At 45.8% G+C, this 21,440-nt stretch overlaps 1 protein-coding gene across 2 annotated transcripts in view; it reads right to left on the reverse strand.

The window, feature by feature from the left end:
* Window positions 1–21,440, reverse strand: part of SLC24A5 (solute carrier family 24 member 5) — a 146,109-nt gene that overhangs the window by 29,796 nt on the left and 94,873 nt on the right. For both annotated transcript variants that reach the window (XM_069624800.1, XM_069624801.1), the window contains exons 3-6: window positions 12,931–13,014; window positions 12,741–12,844; window positions 9,970–10,070; window positions 4,695–4,969 (exon numbers count right to left, since the gene is read on the reverse strand). In XM_069624800.1, the coding sequence (XP_069480901.1) occupies window positions 4,695–4,969; window positions 9,970–10,070; window positions 12,741–12,844; window positions 12,931–13,014 (564 nt within the window). The remainder of the gene's footprint in view (window positions 1–4,694; window positions 4,970–9,969; window positions 10,071–12,740; window positions 12,845–12,930; window positions 13,015–21,440) is intronic.

Consider the following 21,440-nt stretch of genomic DNA (forward strand, 5'->3'; position numbering starts at 1 on the left):
TTGCACGAGTGCTGTATAGTCAGGGTAGATGGTTATCCTGGCTCCGTTGCGCGTTATCTCCCCGCCTTCTCTTGAGTATGTCAGGATTCTCTCCCGGTCTTTAAAGTTCAAGATCTTTGCGATCATGGGTCTCAGAGGCGCGCCCGGGCGTGTTTCTTGGTTAGTGTGCCCTTGCCATCACGAATCCTTGGGACAGGGTCCCTGCACCTACTTCCTGGAGCAATAAGTTCTCCATGTATTCTGTGGGGTCTCTTCCTTCCTTCCCCTCCGGCAGCCCTATGATGCGCACATTGTTGCGTCTGGCCCGGCCTTCCGCATCTTCGGCCCTGCGTTCTAGTGTTCTGATCTGTTCCAGCGCTTCTGACATTTGTGACTGAGAGGTGGTCACGTTTGCTGTGTTGCTCTGCACTTGTTGTTCCACCGCTGTCACCCTTTCTGCCAGGTTCCTGTGTCCTGCCTGAGGAGCCCCACATCTACAATCACTGCGTCCAGCTTGCCCTCTATGGAGGCCTTTAGCGCCTCTATGGCCTCTAGGATGTTTCCTTCCACTTGTTGAGCTCCCCTTGCGTGGTGTATAATGTAGCTGTGTCTGCTGCCGTCCTCCCAGGTTGTGGGTCCTCACTCTTGCGGGCGAATGTCTCCATGCTTGTTTGCCTCCCTCTGCTACCTTTCTGCTTGTCGGGCATGCTGATGTGAAGATCATACTTGGAAAGAACGCCTAATTGTGACAGAGTGAGAAGAAACAACTATATAGAAGACACACTTATAAAATAAAGAACGAGAAGGCAAAAGTAACAGTGTTTGTTTTATTAATGCCACATTGTCTCTCTCACCCACACACACCTATTATTTAGTTCTGCTGAAAAGTAATTTGTCTTGGCCTCTTGGATAAAGTGTTTTCATCAGAACTTCAAAGTGAACAGGTCACAATATCCCTCAGTGTATGGCATACAGGGCACCATATGCTTATGCGCTTCACACTATATCCATCAAAAGGCATATACATCAGGCACTTAATCTCTGCAAGTGACAAACAAGGAGCTGTGCACTAAATCTCCAAGAATATTTAGCAAAATTGGTTACGAATAGGGAAACCAATCTCCCTAAAAAGTCTTGGAGATGTAACACTGAGCTCCTTATTGGTCACTTCGAGATTTAGTGCCCAGCTTTATATGCCCACAGGGATATAGTGTCGGTGCCCTGTATATGATGCATTGAGGGATATTGTGACTTGCTCACTCTCAGCAGCTATTACGGCATCACTCCAGTTCTCTACAGTCTCCTTGACGTCTCCAACTTTCCATGGCTTCCAGGAGCTCTTTGGCCACTCTGCCATCTTGGCATTTTCGTCTCTCTTCACCTTTTTCGGTGCCCAGTATTCCGCGCCTCTGCCTCCACCTCAGTGTTCTTCCTCTGCTTTTTACTAGACGCTGGACTCCCCAGCTCCTCCGTTATCAAGTGCTTGTGTTGTCTGCTTAACACCCAATGTGCTAAGGAGGTAGCCTCCTTTAGCAAGTGTTCTGCCCCACTCCTCTGCACTGGTTTCTTGGCTTTTCTGCTCATCACCTCATGTCTCATGTGCTCTTCTTGACTTCTCAGCACCTCTTTATGTGGTGTACTTGCGTTGCCTTTTCTCCTTCTTCAAGTGCCAGCATGAAGCGCCTTCTGTAAATCTTCCTATTCCATAGAATGCGGATTCCTTTGCCCCTACAGAGAAGATCTAGAATAGCCTTCTCTGATCTTCAGCATCACAGGTTATAATTTAAGCAACCTCATCTCAGCCTGTCCGCACCAAGGTTTTTCTCCACAAACACAGGCAGGGTTCACCTTGTTTCCTACCTTGCCTGGTGGGTTTCAAGGACTCACTGTAGCTCAGCCTCTTTCTCCCATGTTTAAGGGATGGTTTTTGTCTGTATGTGTGCTTGGGAAACCGGTCATACTAATTCACCTCTCAGAATGGAAGTCTATTCCCATTTGTGGGTACGGGTAACCATCCAGACTACACTTTCCACTTTCTGTGGGCGTTCATGACCTGAAAGCAACTGCCTACACACACATGTTCAACTAAAAGAATTAAGTGCAAGCTCTTGGATAACAAGTCTTCTAGAACACCTACATGCCCAAACAGCATCAAAGTTCAGGCTATCCGAGAACAAACTCATTTTTACACATTACCAATATACATACATGATGCCTTGGATCAGCACCATAACAGAAGTGATGACCATATGTCATCCTTAACATATTTAGGAACATCTGGCATTACAGCACATCTACGACTATGCACTATTCACACCTGGGGAAGGGCGCTCGGCCAATCAGGTGGCTGGACCAGCAGGGGAGAATACACCTACACCTGCTGTTCCAGCCACCCAAGGACTTGCCCGGGTGGCGCCAACTTTCTCCCCCCCCCCCCATGTAGTGGGGAGGCAACAGGGAGCCTCTCCCCGCCCCCAAAACAAACCCAACCCCTTCCCCGCCTCCTCTCTCCCTCTCCACTTACCTGTTGGACCAGAGCACTGTGCTCCGGTCCAGCACTCCTCCAGTCTCCTGGTTGCCATAAAAATGAAAAAGGGACTTAGTGTATTTTACCTATGGCAGCGGCATCTTTTTTTTCCCCTACGAGATAATCTTTGGAGGAAAATAAATACAAATAAATAAAACTATTCACACACTGGGGTGCAAATGGCTTTCATCAAAAATGTGGGGAGCAGCCATGGCTGGTAACAGCCCACAGCTCTCAGCACTCAGCCCTCACCGAGGTCCTCCTTTCCATTGCGCCTACCTTGGCTTGTGCTGCCGCCCATTATCGGCTATGGCTACCCCCCCACCAAAGCGGGGGGTGAAAGCCATAAAGTAACGCTCCAGGTCAGTGATTCTGGGTACCCATCAAGCACATCATTAATCTCCCCATTATTTAAGGCCATCACAACGCTGGAGGCAATCTACAATAGAGCACACACTCTAGAATCAGGAATCTTAAGACCCAATTCTTATGCTGTGACACCAGGGAACTAGAAGATGGCAAAATGCTCAAAGAAAGGAACTCAATACACTCAATACATCCTGCTTGTTGCACAACGGAGCAGTAATTTCAGACATAATAATGCATTCAAGCCATTTTGTCTGCTCCCTAACCCCGATGGCCAAATAATAGAACACAAAGAAGATGCATGTCAAGCAGGTTAGTGAATTCTTCCAAATATTTACAAGGAGTTAACGAGACCAGGGCCTTTTACAATATTAACATTTATAGGTTTACATAAAGACCTTAATGTCGGATTCTTCCTACTTTCTATCACTGTAATAAAAGTGGGTATTAGTGGCCTAATCCATGATGATCAATTTATTAACCTTGGAAGTATGAAGGGCTCAGTCTGGCATGTCGAGATGCAGTATTATTAAATGCAAGCTTGCAGTAGTTCAGAGGAACGTGCTTAACCCGTGAGCTATCCAAAATTATACACACTGCATATGGGCTGTGAAAGAGATGGACACTAAATGTAATGTTGTCCCATATGCCATTTGCCCCACACCAGTACACATGAACAGTGATCACACACCTTAACACCCACTCCCCACAAACCTGCAAAAACCATTGACTGTTGGGACAGCTTTTCTCAAAGCACTGCCAATTCCCCCCCCTTTTTTTCCTCATCTTCATTTTATAGAGGCCCGAGACTGCTGGAAGGGTCCCGGACCACATCGGCTTCCGCACCCGGAGTGCACTGGTTTTCTCAGGAGTGGATATAGACATGGGAACACAGTAAGTTCCTGGGTTTTACTGCCTACACCTGCTTCATGCAGATAATCTTCACGCATCGCTGGCATGCGCAGTGAAGATTGGTAAAGACCAATTATAGACACTGCGACCGCTAATATTATGGAGACCTATATACTCTGCTCATTTTCAATTACAAAAGGGTGGGCAGAATCTGAAAGGATCCAGGATTCCCATCCTGCATCAAAAACTGGATGTGGGTCAAAACGCTTCGAGTTTATGATCATCCAGCAGGGAAACGTAGAGTTGATTCTCTGCTCCACGCCACACTCTGTGTAGGCAATCTCCTGCAAAATGGCATGGAGGCAGCAAAACATGTGGAGCATTTGTGGCTGCACATTTTCCCACATCTGTGCTTTCTGTGGGGAGGCGGGCTCTTCAAAGCAAAGCCCATTTATGGCCTTCCCTTGGACAGTCCCTTGCTAGGTTTACAGAACCTCCCCTCAACCCCCCCCAATCAGCCGCTAGTAAACATCATGGATGATTTCCTTAAACCACCATCCCAGGGTTTCTGCAAAATGGCCACAAGGTCAACGAAGGAGTGCCTGTTGTGGATCCATTAAACGATCGCACTACTGCTGTTGGGTTCCATATTGCCAAACTGGGTCCCATATAGCCACCTCATTGTACCTCTGCATATACAGTGCTTCACAATCACAAGAACTGCAATACCACGCCCTGGTCATCGAGATGGCTCTCCGGACCAGTTCAGGAGAAGCCCATCTGCCACATCGAATTGTGAAATAATGAGTTGAGCTACTTCGATGCAGCACAGCCAATTCTATGAATCCTACTTCCTAACCATGCTAGAGAGTTTCTGAACACGTTCTTGAGCAGACCTTTAGAAGAAAGAGTGAACTAAAGAGGATTTTGAAGAAAGAAGAGGATTTCACTACTTGGTTTAAGCGGTTACCTTCTGAGATTTCATTAAGCCCATGCAAACTTAAGGAGAGATGAGAGTAATCGGATTCTTCTTGAAAGATTCCGCTGTCAGACCTGGACTGCCTCCGCACATGCGAGCCGCTCTGCTCCTTCCACCCTATGAGCCGCTGCTGCTCAGAGGACTCCTCCATGGCTTCCGCGCAGCAGGGACTGAATTTCTTCAAGACATATTGATTTATTTTAATGTCAAAGACCAGAACAACAATGTATAAGCCGTAGACCAGGAGCAGCGCGGCCGCCTCGTACCTTTGAAGGAAAAGGACATTGAAGTTAGATTAGATGTGATCAGGGCTCCCATTCGTTCAAAGAGCAGCCGTAGACGGCTTATTCCCATTGCAGTAGAGCGGAGACAGACAGATTATTGAGGGCAATGTACCGAAAGCAAAGTTCCAAAAGCAATTATTATGAACTAAAAAACAAGTAAACAATCTGGCTTTTCATGGAATGGCTGCAGCTGAAAAAGATTGTCCATTATGCTGTATTACTGCTATTTGAATAGCATGCATCGACTATTGGTATGGGCTTGTGGTGTTGTGGGTTGTCCGTTATTGTCATTACTGCAGCTTTCGCGTGGCCACGTAGTTTGGTTAGCGGAGACATTCAGTGCTATATTGTTTGTTGGGGGGAGGTAGGGGTGGAGGGAGTTCGGTAGCATGCTCAGGGTGTGAAATTGTTGGGAGCCATTTAGCTCCGGCTTCTACCTAGGAGAGCCTGGTTGACCTTAAAGCAACAGCTAATAGGAGCGCTTGAGCTCTCCCGGCCAAATGGTGCCATACAAACATACATATGGGACATGGAGAATGTTAATAAAGAAGAATAGGTTGGACACATTTAAATATAAAGGATCATCTGTAATGTGCAAAAAGTTATTTTCTTCTCCTGTAGAAGTTAGATTAGTGGTATCCTGTGCACTCTCTTCTAGTTGCCGTGTGGTAGCTCCTGCCTACTGGGTGATGCCCGACACTTGGTTTTAGCTCCCGATCATACTCTTCATTTAGAGCCCTGCATGCGTATTAGGATCGCCCCGGAGTAATTCACCGGGTGTACTTTCATTAGGTACTGTAATAGGAGGGGGTGCCAGTACTCCATTGAGGGTCCTCTTGGTCCACAGTGTGGCACCTTGATGTGTTTGGCGGCTCAGAGCAGTTCTCGTTGGTGTGGCACTTGTATCTAGGTCAGATTTAGTGCTGGAGCGGACAGAGGAAAACCAGAGAGCATGGCCGGTGTGTGTGTCGAGGTAGATACATGCCTGGTATAATCACGATGCCAAAATATGTGAAAGTAGCAAAAAATGGCTGTCCATAGGCACATTTGAAATAATTACTCCTCCCCGCACATTTGGATCAATATGTTTTAATCAAATCTTAACTGGTCGAATTATTTTGCCACAGAATGCGGGAGGGGATGCCCGGCCACTCACTACTGCTCCCAAAACCAATATTGCCTGACCTCAGCCCACCATCTACCTTTTGGTGGCAAAAAATAAACAAACTTTAAGTTAAAAAAACGTTACCTTTTTTCATTTTATTTTTTAAAAGGAGGAAAAAGAATTCGACCAGTTGGGGTGAAACATATTGCCCATCCCCGTTTTACTCATCCAGACACTGCCTTCGTTTCACTTTAGCTGACAGATTGAGCAAAAACGATACTTGGAATGAAGAAGATTGGAATAACCGGGTCTTTATTCACTTATGACTGAATGTACTCACTAGTCATAAACCAGGTATGTGTTTCGTGCAATTTGCACACTTCCATTTGGGAAAATTCATGTTTGAAGAAACTTCCGTCATTTTAGCACTCCTGATATTATAGAAAATGAAAAAGTTAATAGGTTGTGTAATAAAGTCAGACCTTATCCCAAGACCTGAAGAGAACCAGGAAAGCCAACCTAGGAGGGTCCTCAGGCAAAGGCCACTGTCTGCATGGTGGTGGTGAAGGCTGGGATCTCCAGAGTCCCTCTCTATATCCTCAGGCTACGGACCCCGACTTGCTGTTGCCACAGCGCGTGCGGTCAGGGGAGGGAGGAAACCCGACCCCTAGAAGCACAGCGGGTGTTGTGCAGGCAGATCACCTCCCAGCCTCGCCTTACCTGCTCTGACTGCAGCGCTGCTATGGAGAGAGGCTACTGAGGAGGCAGCGCTGAGAGGCGGCAGGTCGCCAGGGTAGGGACGGTCGGCCCAACCAGAAGAAAGGGGGCTACATGTAACCGGTGCCCATCACTGATCCGGACTGCTATGGCAGCCCAGCAACCCAATGCAGAATTGGCAGCATGGACAGTGGTATGCTAATAACAGGGATTTAGGCTACCCCACCTGTATGACTCTGGCCCGGAATGGATTCAGCACACCTTGTACAGATCCCTATAGGTGGTCTGTGCGTCAGGGAACACCCAAATTACTTTCCATGCAAAAACAAATTTATTCTTGTGACTATAAAAATAACATTACAAAGTTATCATCCGAAACCTTTTGTTTGCCCGTAATTGCCAGGTAAAAATCCACTGTTCAAGGCATCTCACATCAACCTCATATAAATGAACTTTGCATACAATTTATGCAGTGTGGGTTAGTACATATGGTGACTTTCCAATGTGGTATGATTGTCTTCACATTTATCTAGTCAAAAAGCATGGACAGTGGGACAAGAGACCATCCCCCAGAGGGCCACAAACTGGTGCGGTGTACTGGAGCGGGCAGAGCTCCAGCAAATAGTCTCGGCTGGAGCCTGCACCCAAGGAAGAACCCACTAGCCCACCAGTGATTTGATTAAAAAGGCCCTACATGAAGGTCCAAGCAATCAGGAACAATAGTCCCTCAAAGACGGCTTTATGTGTTATGCCAGAAATGCGGGGGTGGGGCTTAAAGGTCCTCAAGAAGCCTCCCCAAGACCTGCCCCTCCACGCCCCTTGAAGGCAGGTAAGCGATCAGCCATCTTCTTCTGCCTAATCATGGGAGGGTTATTTAAGGAAAGTCTTGGAAGCGTTTAGTAAGGTGAGGTCATGAGGCGGACGGAGGATGACCAAGACACCAGAGGAGGATGGAGTGGAAGGAGTGTGGAGGTGGTTGGAGAGAGGGGGAGCTGCAGAGGAGTGGTGCGTGAGTGCAAGGAGCAAGTGAAGTAGTGGTAGCATAGGAGGAAAGGTAGTGGTGGATATAAGTGGAGGTGGGATTGAGAAGCAGGTTTATGGGGTGGTAGTGCGCGATAGCACGGGAGAAGGAAGTAATAGTAAAAGAAGAGTAGTGGAAGTGGTAAAAGTGGAAGTAGCTGAGGAAACGTGGTAGCAAGGAGAGGAGGTCATTGAGTAGAGGTAGTAGCAGTAGATGAGAGAGGAAGTAGGTTGAGTAGTAGTGAGAAGGAAGAGAGAGGTTAACATTGAAGTGGAAGCGGGAAGGCAGAATGAATCATTTGAGGGTCAGTAGCATGAAGGGGAGGAAAACACTGGGACACCATCGTAGAAGGGCAAGGTGTGGGTGTGTATGCGAGCTCAGTGACTCACACCACGCGAATGAAGGCACCATCCCTGGACTCCCTTGGAACACCAAGCAGGGCTAGGAAAGGGACAGCTAGAAGGCCCCTAGGGAGTCAGACAACCAGCATCTCATGGAACCATCTTTAGTCCACAGAAACTCCAAGACAGCAGGGGTTACCGAGCCCTGGAATGAACCAGGATTACAGATCCATGGGCCAAGGTGGCAGTGGAACAATGGAGGCAAGGGATGGCCCTAGTACCAAAATTCCCCAAGACGCACGTTGACACTGGAATCTCTGATAAAATCCATTAAGCCCAATCTTTCTGTGATAATCCTAAATAGACACCCTTGAACCATTATTTGGTGTCAGTCTGATTTTTGTGATGCCCCGACACACTATATAGTAGGTTGGTCCTAGACTTTTCCAGGGAAGAAAAGCACAAGGCTGGGGGCCGGTTGAACAAAGTAATCAGTCACTGACACCAACCCCAAAACTCCTACTAGATCAATGCTCATGCTTTGTGAGCGGATAAGCAGCCTAATACTCCATGCATTGTTTTGATCAGCAATGGCTTGGGTGTCAGAGAGAGAGTAAAGGGGAGGAAGGATAGCTCAGGGGCAACGCATTTGTCTTGTAAGCAACACAGGTTCGAATCCCGATCCTGCGCTTAGAAGCCACTTGTTGGTATTGAGAGCATTATAAAAGAACAATTTATTATAATAATGCAAGGAGAGCGCGCACACACACAAGAGTGAGAGAATGCAGAGCAGCATATCCAAGGCTAGACTCCTGTCTGATCTCAAGATGCCCCACAGGCCATTCTAAACCTCAGCGAAACCACAGAGTGTACATCGGAGACAGATTACCAATTTAAGACTGCATTCAAAACAGAGGCACTGAAATACAAGGAGAGTTACTGAATGCAAAGCCTTGTTGGAAAACCATGGATTCGAATACATGGCTCGGGTAAGTTCATAGGAACCATAGGAGGAAGAACACCAAGGGTGAGAGTAGAGGCAGAGGTGCAGAACACTGGGCACCGACAGGGTGAAGAAAGCCAAAAAGGCCAAGATGGCATAGCAGCCAAAGAGCACCTAAAAGCCATGGAAAGTTGAAGAGGTCAAGGATACAGAAGAGAACTTTAGTGTTGCCCTAACAGCTGATGCGAATGAGCAGGTCATGATACCCCTCAACGCATCGTGTACAGAGCACCACATCCATAGGACCTCGTTACTATATCCCTGAGGGCATATAAAGCTGGGCACCATCTCTGGGAGTGATAAATAAGGAGCTGGCTGCTACATCTCCACGACCTTTTATGGAGATTGGTTTCCCTATTAGACCCGATAACCCAGATATATAGTTTATTTTCTACAACTTTTGTTTAGATTGTTCAAAGAGTAGAGCATCATTTTCATATAAATGGAGAAACACTGAGGACCTGCATTTACCCATTTACCCTCATAATGAGAATAAACCTTGGCAGGTGCTCTATTGGTCCATATAAATAGAACACACCAGGTTTCTCTGTATATCCAGCTTGCTGCTGAAATTCTGGCACGGTCATCTATGTCAGACTCGGGTCCTCAAATCATCCAACTCCTAACTTGCAGATTTTAGAATGTTACATCTCCCTCTTAATCGAAAATCCAATCGAACCCACCCACCCACCTACTCCTACAACATTTATACCAAGCCAATCTGCAGGGATGGGAAGGCCCAAAATTCAAACCTGTTTTCTACAGTTATACAGGTAATGTCACCTCAGCCCTTACCAGTATACTTTGTTGTCATATATGATAGCAATGACAGCTGTTATACTGATAGCGTATGCCACACAGTCTCGGAACAACGGCCAGCAGGTCAACCTGGAAACCTACAGGAAACAAGAACATTTGTTACATGGCGTGAACTGCTGAGACAACGTTTCTCGCCCCAGGATCATGGTTTATACATGGTGGGATCACGTAGTTAGAACACGGCGTGATTAACAACAGTGGTGAGCCGCAGTTATGAGAAATTAATTAAATATACTTGTTTCATGATCTCAAAATGGCTTATCCTTGCACAGAAAAACCCCAACAAAGATCAGGCACTAAGACACGCCCTGGCACAGGGAGGAAACCAACTAGGGCCCCTTTTTTCACACAAAGGATGTTGGAAGACCCCCCACATTAAATGTAGAATCCACATGAATGGTTTTATGAAGTGCGATTCCCATAATGTTAATAAAGGTATTTGTACCGCAAACCATCACCACCGTAGTGGTCCGCAGGTGCTCAAAACTTTGCTTTCTAGTATAATCTCTTCCATTGTTAGGTTAGTATGCTTTTATACTGCACCAATCTCCACTGTGGTATTTTGAGAGCACCTAAGCGTGGTGTTACTGTGCCCTGCGATAGTGTCAGATGGGGAATGAGGGGTACCTCCAAGAAGCGGAAAGAGGGAGCTGCCCCCAACCCCTAAACACCAGTCCCTGTTACCTCCTGGCGAGCCATGCACGCTACCAATGATACCACCCTCTGTCACATGATGCATCCCAGTACTGTTTCTGGCCAGTGATCTCCCTTTTCTGCTTCGGGCAATAATTCCCAGAAGGCACAAGGAAGCAACTAAGAAAACCCAGACTGGAGCCAGGAGAATGGAACCAATAACGGATGGGGAATTTACTTGCCTTCTTATCTTTGGTTTGCTCTCCCAGTACTTTTGTGTCTAACGCCTCTAAACCTCCCCTAACATTCTTTATCAACTGCAGACTCTACTCACTTCTTTTCATCATTGCCAACCACAATACATAATCAATATACTATCCTGATTTCACCATATGTGTGATCCTCTGCCAAACTACCTGTGTCCACGAATTTCCTGTACGGTCTCTATTGTGCATGTACTCATCCAATTTAAGAGCCATCATTATGTCTGATACTTACACAATCCACCATCTCACATAATCCTCTTCTGAAACCAAAGCTTGAGACAGTCTATCGATTCTAAACTTCCTGTCAAAATCTGGACATTCCCAGCCACCCTTCTTCCTGTGTTTGCAATGATCTCTAAGACACATGCATTTCCAACCCACTTCTAATCGCCACATGCTAGCATTCCTTTTCCCAGCCTGTGTCTTCCTATCCTTCCAGAAGCCTTGTGTGATGCCTTCTTTATCTCCAGATGGTGGCAGATCTAGTCCCACAGTCTCAAGTCCTTATTCCCTTGCCAGCAACAAGAAAACAGCAGGAGTCCACACAATTGTGGGACTCTCCCGTCCCCTGCACACTCAATTTATATTGTAAATACAACCAAATATTTTGTTATTCAAATTTCAATTTCATCAACAATGTTCACACAAAAGAAAAATGTATACAAGACTTTTTTAAAGAAGAAATCAATTATTTTACTATAAATTCCTCGCATTTTGATGACATCACAGTCTTCCCAATTTATACTGACATTGAGTTTATAACGTGAATCAAACACTACTCTCTTCCATATAACAAGAATTATCAAAAAAGGGCAAATTATCTATTGATTTCTTATATAAAAAAGATTCTTGTATAAAATAAATGTTGTGTGAACATTGTTGACCAGTTTGAATAACTAAATATTTGGTTGTATATACAACATAAATTGGGTGTGCAGGGGATGGGAGAGTGCCACAAGTGTGAGGACTCCTGTTTTCTCATTGGTTAATACAACCCAGTGTCAGGGTTGGTCATCTCCCCGGAACCCCACTACCTATCTATAAATATTTAACTATCATAAAGAACAGGTGTGCTCCAGGCCAAATAGAACTTATCCTTTGCCAGAAACTGCAGGTATGATTTCAGCTTTACACGCATGCTTGTGATCTTCATTTGAATACTCCATCTTCTCCTTCCAGATGCTTGAACCTTTCTTGATCTTCACACGTATCCCTGGTGTGCCCTATAGCCCATGCATCCACAGTACACTTCCAATTCATTTGCGAACCACAGGAGAGCCCACACATTATTCTATACCCCATTGCATGTATTGCCTCATTCTGCTCCATGGACTCAATGTGTCCTATTCCTTCAACAATCCTTTGCTATCATTAATGGACTTGAATATCTATCAGCTTATGTATGCTTGAGACACACGCTCGCATTGTACACCCTACTGTCTGCCTAAATACTCATGCCAATCCTCACACATTCACTATGTGGCCTGGAACCTTTCTCAGTCAATTTTCCCAAAGCGGTTCTTGGATCACCTCCAAACCCATTTGTGTTAATAACCTACCTTCTACGGGCCCATACACATTACAAAAGGTCTCCTGACCCGCATGTTTTACATATTCTTTCAAGAATCCTGTGTACCATTCTCTAAAATGTTGTCTTCCCCAATATGCCAATCCTCCCCAAGTCGCACCTTGGCCTTTTCTTCACCTCCATGAGCCCTTCCTCCGTCATGCTCAATGATAAAAACATCCTTCTCATCATGCTGGCTCCCCATCTCATTGTATAGAGGACAGGTTATTTTATTAATGCCAGTAACCACGTAGCCTCTAAAGTAAATCTTTTATACGTACCGTAGAAGCTAGCAACCCACATGCCGCTGAGATCCCAAGAAGATTGTAAACAGCAGAGCCAACAATGGTGCTGACCCCAATATCTCCCTTCGTTACAAACACTCCTATAAACAACAAAAATAAGCTTTGAAAACATGGTTTCAAAATTGCTGGTTCATAAAACAATTGGGTAGGCCAAAACCTTCATTACCTAAAAATGCAGTAACTAGTTCAGGGGCTGAACTCCCAGCTGCCATAAACGTCGCTCCTGCAACATCCTGAGAGAGACCAAGACCTAAAACAGAAGAAGTAGAAGAAAAAGCAGCCTCAGGAAGTTGCTTGGATATAGATCATACATAAACACACATTACTATTGATGTTCAAAGCAAAGGCCCCTCTATTAAAATCATGAGATGGACATGCTTTGGAAATCAATAGATCATACGTTCAAATCGCACCACACAGCTTGTAGCAATTGTGCACACACAATAAAAAGCTGCAACACTTGCAATTTCCAAGTGTTGTGCACAATTTCACACCAGTCACTAAAAAGGGGCATCATTTTGAATTCTATCCACATGTCACTCTTCTTAGCCTAAAGAACATATCAATGTCAATTTCTTCAGTCTGCTGCTCACAGGGCCTGTGTTCCAAAGGCCCCACATTATTTAAATCAAGGAAATCAAGTTGCAATAGCTTGCATTGCTAAGAGGACGCACATAGCAACATCAGGAATGGATTTCGATTACTTTAGTAGCTACGGATTAAATATTTAAATTGATAATTAGTGGCACAATATGTCTTTATTGGTGCCACACAGTTTTGAAATCCATGCCACTGCATCTTGGGTGGTCCAATGGTACATTACTCAATTGCTTTACCTTTTTTCTTTTTGGGGTGTTATTGTAAATTGCCCTCCCCGATATTAGAGTGGAATGCACATAGAACTGCCTGTTCTTATTGTTCACACGTGGGTGTATATGCAGGGGTGTTTCTAGGTCTGGAAAAGATCTGGGGCTGCGCTAATCCCAGGACTCGGGGATAGCTAGCCTTTTGGTTGTAGTCCCCGAGCTTCTATCCGGGGCTACAACCTAAAGACCTGGGGCTACAGCCCCTTTATCCCCCTTAGCAATGCCTTTGTGTATATGTAGGTGAATATGTAAGTAATCATGCAAGATGAACCCAAGTTGCAGCGCATATTTGATTAATGAGAAACACTGTTAGTGCAAAGACTCTTTCAAATATACAAATAATGTATATACAGAAGGAGGATGGGATTAGCTTTTGTCAGTTTTGATCATCGATCAGGCAGGAGTTATAGTGCCTCCTTTCTTGGGTAAGACTCGCCAAGTTTATTGGATAAACCATATCTGGTGTCTCCTTCTGAGACCACCTCCAAAAGTATCAAATGTAGAGTTACAAGTAAGTGAAAGGTGGTTGGCCAGTGCAATACTGTACAAGCTTAGGGTGACGGGTGAACAGGGATTGGACAAAAGGGTCTTCTCAGCCTTGGACAGCCACCAGGCCAAGTGCAACAACTCAAGGTAGTGGGAACCACCCCAAAGGTGCTGCATGTTCCCATTAAGTTACCTTCTCTGATCTCTTAGGCCGCGAGACAGAACATTTGCCTTTCAACGTGTGCTACCTTTGTATCCCACTGCCTTCAGCTCTATGGGAACAGGCATCTTTCATCCTTCTGAGGTCGAGAAATGAGTACCAACTTCGGTTGGGATGATATATGTTTGTAAATATGTTCTCTGTAAAGCGCTTTGGCTTAAGGCCCTATATAAATAACACATCATTATTATCTCGATCTCTATTTAACCCAAATAAATAGGCACGATCTGGCAGGTGCAAGTCACCTGTATAGGGGCCACAAAATGGAGCCTCTCTGTCTGTAATTATGAGGATTTTACCTTGGGATTCTTGCAGGTGCTCCGTCCCTCTGCTTATCTGGAAACCATCCTTCTCTCTGTCCTTGGCCATCTGTGCATGGTGATTGCACTGGAAGCCTGTCCTGCCAGCCTCAACTGAGTCAGCCTGTCGGCTTTCTGTGGAATGAATGGGAGAAGCTTCGAGACGTAATGTACCTGTGACTTCCATCTTGATTTACATGGCTGTCCAGGTTAACTGCGTTAAACATCAGCAAGCTGTTCATATGTATTCTCGTGCGTCTTGCAGTTTCGTGCTCAGCAAAAGAGTATGTGTGTGTCAGTCCTCTAGCTATGTGAGTCATAAGCATATCCTGTGTGTCTACCTGCCATGAACTAGAATGCCTGCATAACTTCGTGCATAGATGCATATGTACTTCATGTCTAATGTATCTATCTTATGAGGTCAGCTGTGACGTCATCTGCACCTTGTAGTTGTCAGTCGCCTTGCTCCATCGAATGCAGCCAGTTTCTTCTGTAACAGCATCTGGGTATGGTCTGAATGGCTGAGTGTATCACGTCTCTGACACCTTCAATACATCAGCTTGGAGGAGGGGAGGGGGCTACGAGCGAGGTACATCTCTTGTTTCTCTGCCGACGGGCTGAGAGCAGGATGGGTGTAACGGGGGCTAGGTTTAGGCCCCTCTTTTTAATCCCCTCCTTTTGTCAACTGGTTGACCACACGACCCAAATCGTTCTCTCTGGTCATGTACAGCTTTGGAATCCATACTTTGATTACTCCTCGTATGTTTCCTAGCACACCTTACTTGTTCGTCTAAGCTCCAGGTCATGTAACTGCAATCTCCATCGGGTTAACACCACACCCATTTCCCCAATAGTTGCGTGAATCTGTGGGAAATGAGAACCGTGCATCTGGTGGGAACAGAAACTGCTTTAAGTGCGATTGCAATATGCCAAGAGTCTATGTTTCTCTGTCCGCCTTTGTCTCTACGCCCCTTAAGATTGTCATCCATATGGTGTTTTTGGTGGTCTTTTTGCATTGTGCTACTGCTACTCTGAGAACACATAACTAGTGCTAAAGCGGCCATCTCAGTCCACTGGCCATCCTAGATGGTATCCAGGAAAAGATGTATGACAGCCAGTCTCCCATCTTCTTCTCTCAGGTTTGTCACTGCTTCCATCATCGCGTGAGGGTCCGACAATTGTGGCTCTTGGAACTACTGACGCAAAGAATATTTTGGTTTGGCTGAAGGGTCTGTGCTCCTGTGGCATCACGTCCAGTGTGTCTTCCATTTTTGATGACACGTATTACCCCTCTATTTGGTCTCACTAGATCTGCAGACCCCTTCTTTTTCTGGTGTGTATTCATTTTAGGGAATCCATCTACTTGTATGTCTTTCCGAGGCACTACCAATGTTGGTGTGTTCATTTGTACTATAGAGCATATCCCTCCCCAGTTGAGTGGTAATTTCATGTAGGCTTGGGATCCACAAGCCCAATAGTGATCCATCAGTACTGCAGTTCAGACCTTCAAGCCTGGTATCTTTGATATGCACTTGCATCCTTGATTTTCTCCAATCTACACTGGACCATCATCCTGGAAGCATAAGGAAGCACCTTCGAGTGGTATGATTGACATAGGGCCTGTTTCATTCTCCACCTAGATGAGCAATTTTGCGGTAGCTGCTCATTCCTTGAGACAATCGTCATTTTCCTTCTGTACTACTTCAACTAGAACTGTCAGGAGTGCATGTGCTTTACTCCCTACCATTCCCTCTTTCCATAATTCTCCTGTGAATATCTGTCTGTGCACTAACAGTTGAGGTCTCTCCCAGCATCCTGGCATCCCTCCTATCTACCTTTGTCCTGTCTTTGAACATTGTAAATCCTGTTTGTGTCACTATTCTAGCTTCCCTCTTGTTTGGTCCATCAGGAATGTATTTTATTGTTTTGTTGGTGCTGCAGTAGTCTATCTTTTCCTGAGTCTTGATGTAACTCTTTATAAGGGAATGTCTTCCGTCATCCATCTTAATGTGGCCCATCTCCCTTGAGGTAAAGACAGCTAAGTGCATAAGGCATTGTGCTCTAGCTGCAGGGATTTTTGTGGCTATGAATGTTTTGGAGGCACTCGAGGCATAGGGGACAAGAGAACAGACATGACATAGCCGCTCTTATTCATTGTCTCTTTCTCCACCATGGTCATGTGTTGATACCACACGTTGTTAGAGGCATGGGATGACTCTGCAATGCAAGCATTTCAGTGTTCAAAATCTGTATCTGCGCTTCGCCAGAGTCTTTTTACTTCTATGGCAGCGCTTCTCTTTTGACCAGATATGGTTTCCATTATGGCAGGGACAGGGGTTGCGTTAGCGGGTACCAAAGTATATGCACCAGACAACGCAATCTTTTGTAATGCAGTGAGGGTAACGCAGTAGAGACGGCAGAAGGCAAAAAAATAACACCACAATAAACCTTGCATTAGCCTCCGTGTTTTGTACCGCTTTTCCTCTTTTGTATTGTCCATAGAGTCCATGAAACCATTTGAAAAAGTCTTTGACATCCGTTATCATTGCTGTATTATGTTATTCAAGCTCTATGGCGATAATGCTCAAGTGCTGTAAGAAACAATCGTTCCCAAAAGGACCCAATTCTTGGGTTATTGGGTAGTGGAATAACTGATGGATTACCTCGGGTTAGTGCTGGGTAAACGTGTGCAATGTAAAGAATGAAGGAATAAAAGAACACTTTAGGCAGTACCATTGGCTCAGAGGTTGCGAGGAATTTAGGAAAAGTGCGTCTCTGGAGGTGTGCAGGTATAATCAGTTAAACTTTCACGATGAATACCTAGTGTGAGGAAACGACAGTGTAGCTAGTCGAGCTCTTCACTTTGCTCTTCACTTTGCTCTTGTCTAACTGTGATCTAGTTTGCATGCGATGCAGGGCTTCTTCTTCTACTTCTTGTTTTTGATCATCTACGAGTTGGGCTGAGGGGTTCTCACCTCTGCAGGGCTTGACGTCTCCAATATAGTTCCAGGCCTTTTTACCAACACTAGCACACGCCCCCTCACCACCGTTATACTGGAATAGTCAGATAAGAGGACAGTAAGGAATTTGACCATCCGCACGAGGAGTGAGCAGTCGCCTGGGCCGTATTGATTTTTTTTTCAAGAAATGGAATGTTCGTAGATAAACCTCTGGGAAATGTGTGGGACTAATCCACACACATTTCTCAATGCCCACCATACAAACACACATAGTCAAGCGTACTACTGGTGTAGTCCCCTTGTCTTCTTCAGATGGAATGTGACAGCCATGGGTACATCAAAGCATCTCAAGGAGGGGAAAGGCAACACCTTCCTCCGGCCATGGCCAGCCTAATTAAAATATCAAAGGCTCCATGGATCCACCTTGTTCTATTATAGTTCTGTGTGGTGGCAGCACATACTGATGAGAGTTAATTAAAGCAGACCTGCAAAGGGGCCTGTTCACAGAACACAAGGGACAGGAAACACCAACACCTCTTTGATATGCAGTGTGTCAACTTGAAGCTAGCTACCACCCCTCTGTATGAAGGGCAGTGAATGGCATGTCTGGGACAACTGTTTACAGTAGGCAACGCCTGCAGGAAACCCCCTCTCAGAGGGAAGAAGTATGTGATTTAATGGAGACAGAAAGTCTGTTCTGACCACAAACTTCAAGGGAGACCTGCACTTTGTTCAGGAATCAGAGACACTTTGATCCTCAACAGACAGGAAGATGGGTGGGACTAAGTAGTAGATGTTGTCACCACTTACCTTCCCTGTTGCACAGCACTGAACTCAAGCATTACAGAAGATTGTTGGTGGGGACCCAAGATTGGTTCATTAAGGTTGACAGCCTGCACCAATCACTGGGCCCATTTGGCTTTAAAAAAGGGATGAGCCCCTCACTTAGCAGATCATCCAACATCAAAAGGAGTAAGAAGGAGGACTCATTTAGACCTTGGCTGAAGGTAGTCTGCCATACAGCTTCTGCCAGTGAAGGAAGGCCATGATTTCCAAGAGGGAAGCAAGATCCCTCCCCAAAACATCTCTCAGGGTACAGAGGGAGATACCAGACTCGGAGGACCCATCCAGCAGCTACAGAACCAGAAACCAGTCCCTTCTAGGTTCTGCCAGCAAGCTTCGTAGGTGGGAAGTACTAGAGATTCTCTGAACAAAGGACAAAGCCGTTGCCTGCAAACACTCTCCTCAGGTTTGGGCCATCAGCCATAAAAGGACAACACACGCCCAGCGAAGAAGCTTGGAGGAGTGCCACAACATGCATCATCCAGCGCCCATCTTTTAAAGACATTTTTGAGGAACCCGACTGAATGCACCACTCACTATTGTCATGCTGTAGTCACTAATAGTCCGAGATGCCTCGGCCAGCATTCAAGATCCACTAACCAGCACAGAGAACAATTCTTAACCCCAAACGCTGTGTAGGCCATCCTGCATACGTCCATCCAGCCTCGCCTGCCGAACTGCCTGTCTCCCAATACCCGCAGCATTCTCCCGTCTTGAAGTCTGTTGCAGGAGCTGCAATGGGTACTGGTCAATTCCAACAAGCAAAAAGATCATATCACTCACCAGGTACATTGTGGTTCTGTCCCCCTGTTCCTTTTCTGAAGACCCCTAGTGACATTTATGACCCCTTGCTGCTCAAACCAAATAACCTTGAACAGTTAAGACGGATTGCTTTACCGACTACCCTATCAGCATCCAGAGTGCTTCCCTTTTCTTTCATGAAACTGTCGGTCCTCTGTGTTCCTTTACAGGGTGGGTTGCATTTTGTAGTGTGCTAAAACGGTCTGTTGTAATAATAATCATGTAGTTATTTGTCTACAACCTTGACTGGACAGTCCCTTTTATCATTGGGTAATAAATTCTATTTTCGCTGTGCTGCAACTAACCAACAGTCCACAACCTGGCAGAGATAAGCCTGCCATTCCATCCACGTTAACAAAATTGGACAAGCAGGTTTATAATACACTCGTGTTTCCAATCTGTTTGGATCCCTTCTGGTGTACTAGAGGTTTGGAGCTTATTGATGTTTCAGAAACCGATATTCATCCCTGGACCACTGGTGCCACGGAAGCGGATTTGTCACAGGGTACCCCTGTGTTGTTCCCATACTGCATTGAGTGCATGAGAGACACAATGCACTCAGACAGCCATATAGAACTCACATTGAGTCAGTGGAAAGTTTCACATAGAAGAAAACACACACCATTGGCCACTATGGAGCGTTAAGTGAAAATTACCAACAGTGAAGTGATGTCATGAAGAAGATATATGAACTTATGTTGAAACTATATGAAAATACTTAAGAGTAACGTAACTGAAGCTTTGAGAGAAACATGTACCTAAAAGCTAAAGTAATCATTTCTATGAAGAAGATGAAGTTACTTACAGTTATTGATCAGTAAATACACAGTAACACAAGGTAGAAAGGAAACCGAGGCTTGATACAAAGGTATATATAACATGGCGTTAAAAGAGGAGAAGAAGAAGAAACATCTGCAAAAGCTAACTGTCAACTAAAAGTGTACAAAGTTTATATGAGAAAGAGCGAGCAAGTCTCTAGAGGCCAAAAGGAGCAGGTGCAACAAGCATAATATTAACTAGCAGAAAACAGAAGTTTGAAATTGACACATTCTTGGTCTGCCAACACATGATTTCGAAGAGAACAAGGGCTATTCATTAAGCTTCAGATGAAGATAGTGGTGTGCTTACACTCCCGTGAATGTTCCAGGCCAGTGAGCAGTCAACAAGGTCACCTACAAAAGGAAGACTTTGGCTTAAGGCCTACCCATAAGAGATGATGGATAAGAGGATGGATTAATAGGAAAACAGGGAGTAGTCTGACAGGAATCAGACACCTAAGTTTCATTTCACTGACGTGCTGCTAAAGAGACGAAAGTACAAGTTTGGGATTAGCATGCAAACCAGTCAGTGGGTTCGAGTGACAACCTAACAGACAATGTTGCATAGACCAATCCACTGATAGTTTGTCCATTATAAATCAGTACTATACATATTTAGAGGTAGTTCAAGGCGTGCCCTACAGATAAGGGGTAGCCAATGATGCACTAATCCTTATATGTTCTATAAGTAGATATGTTCCCTTAACCAATCCCTCCCCTCGAAAGGTTTTGTATATTGCCACGTAGTATGAAGTCATAGATGACACACATTGAGGTAGAAGATCTTAGCAGGGGGGCGCTGTTGAGCAGCCTGCAAGATGGCTGCCTAGCTTTCTTGCTCCGTGGCCTGGCTGCTGTTCATCCGCCTAAATCAGCGGTTCTACGTCTCATACGAGGCAGCGAACATCGTGCTGCCGGTTTCATCTGCTACACTTTGACATCTTTTGGGTGAGGATTGGAGTTCTGGCCGCTCCGTTTCTGTGCTCCCTGCCGGAAGGCTGAGGCCTCCCTGGCCGCGTGGTCGGTCTGCGGCCCTGGTTGCTGAGGCCCTCCGGGAGTTGTCTCTCCTGCCCCGCCTGGCTGCCCTACTGTGCTGTGCGGGGTCCTGTTGCCTGCGCTTCGGCCCGGAATCTCTCCCTGCCTGCCTGCCTGGCTTCGGGGCCGGGCGGCGCTTCCTCCTCCCGGCCCCGCTCTCCCAGCTGCCCAGTACCTGGTGCCTTCGCCAGCCTAACTCGTCTTCTCTCCCCGACCTGCCTTGGGAGAGCGACGGGGGCGGGCGGGCCCGGCAACATCGACCTCCGGGGGCCGCCGGAGTGGTTCCCCCTGCTGGACTGCGGACATCGCTGGGTCTGGGTGGCCCACTCTTGCTCCGTGCGCCGGATA

The sequence above is a fragment of the Ambystoma mexicanum genome, chromosome 11 (assembly GCF_040938575.1).
Source record: "Ambystoma mexicanum isolate Mex_15411 chromosome 11, UKY_AmexF1_1, whole genome shotgun sequence".
NCBI classification, from domain to species: Eukaryota; Metazoa; Chordata; class Amphibia; order Caudata; family Ambystomatidae; genus Ambystoma; species Ambystoma mexicanum.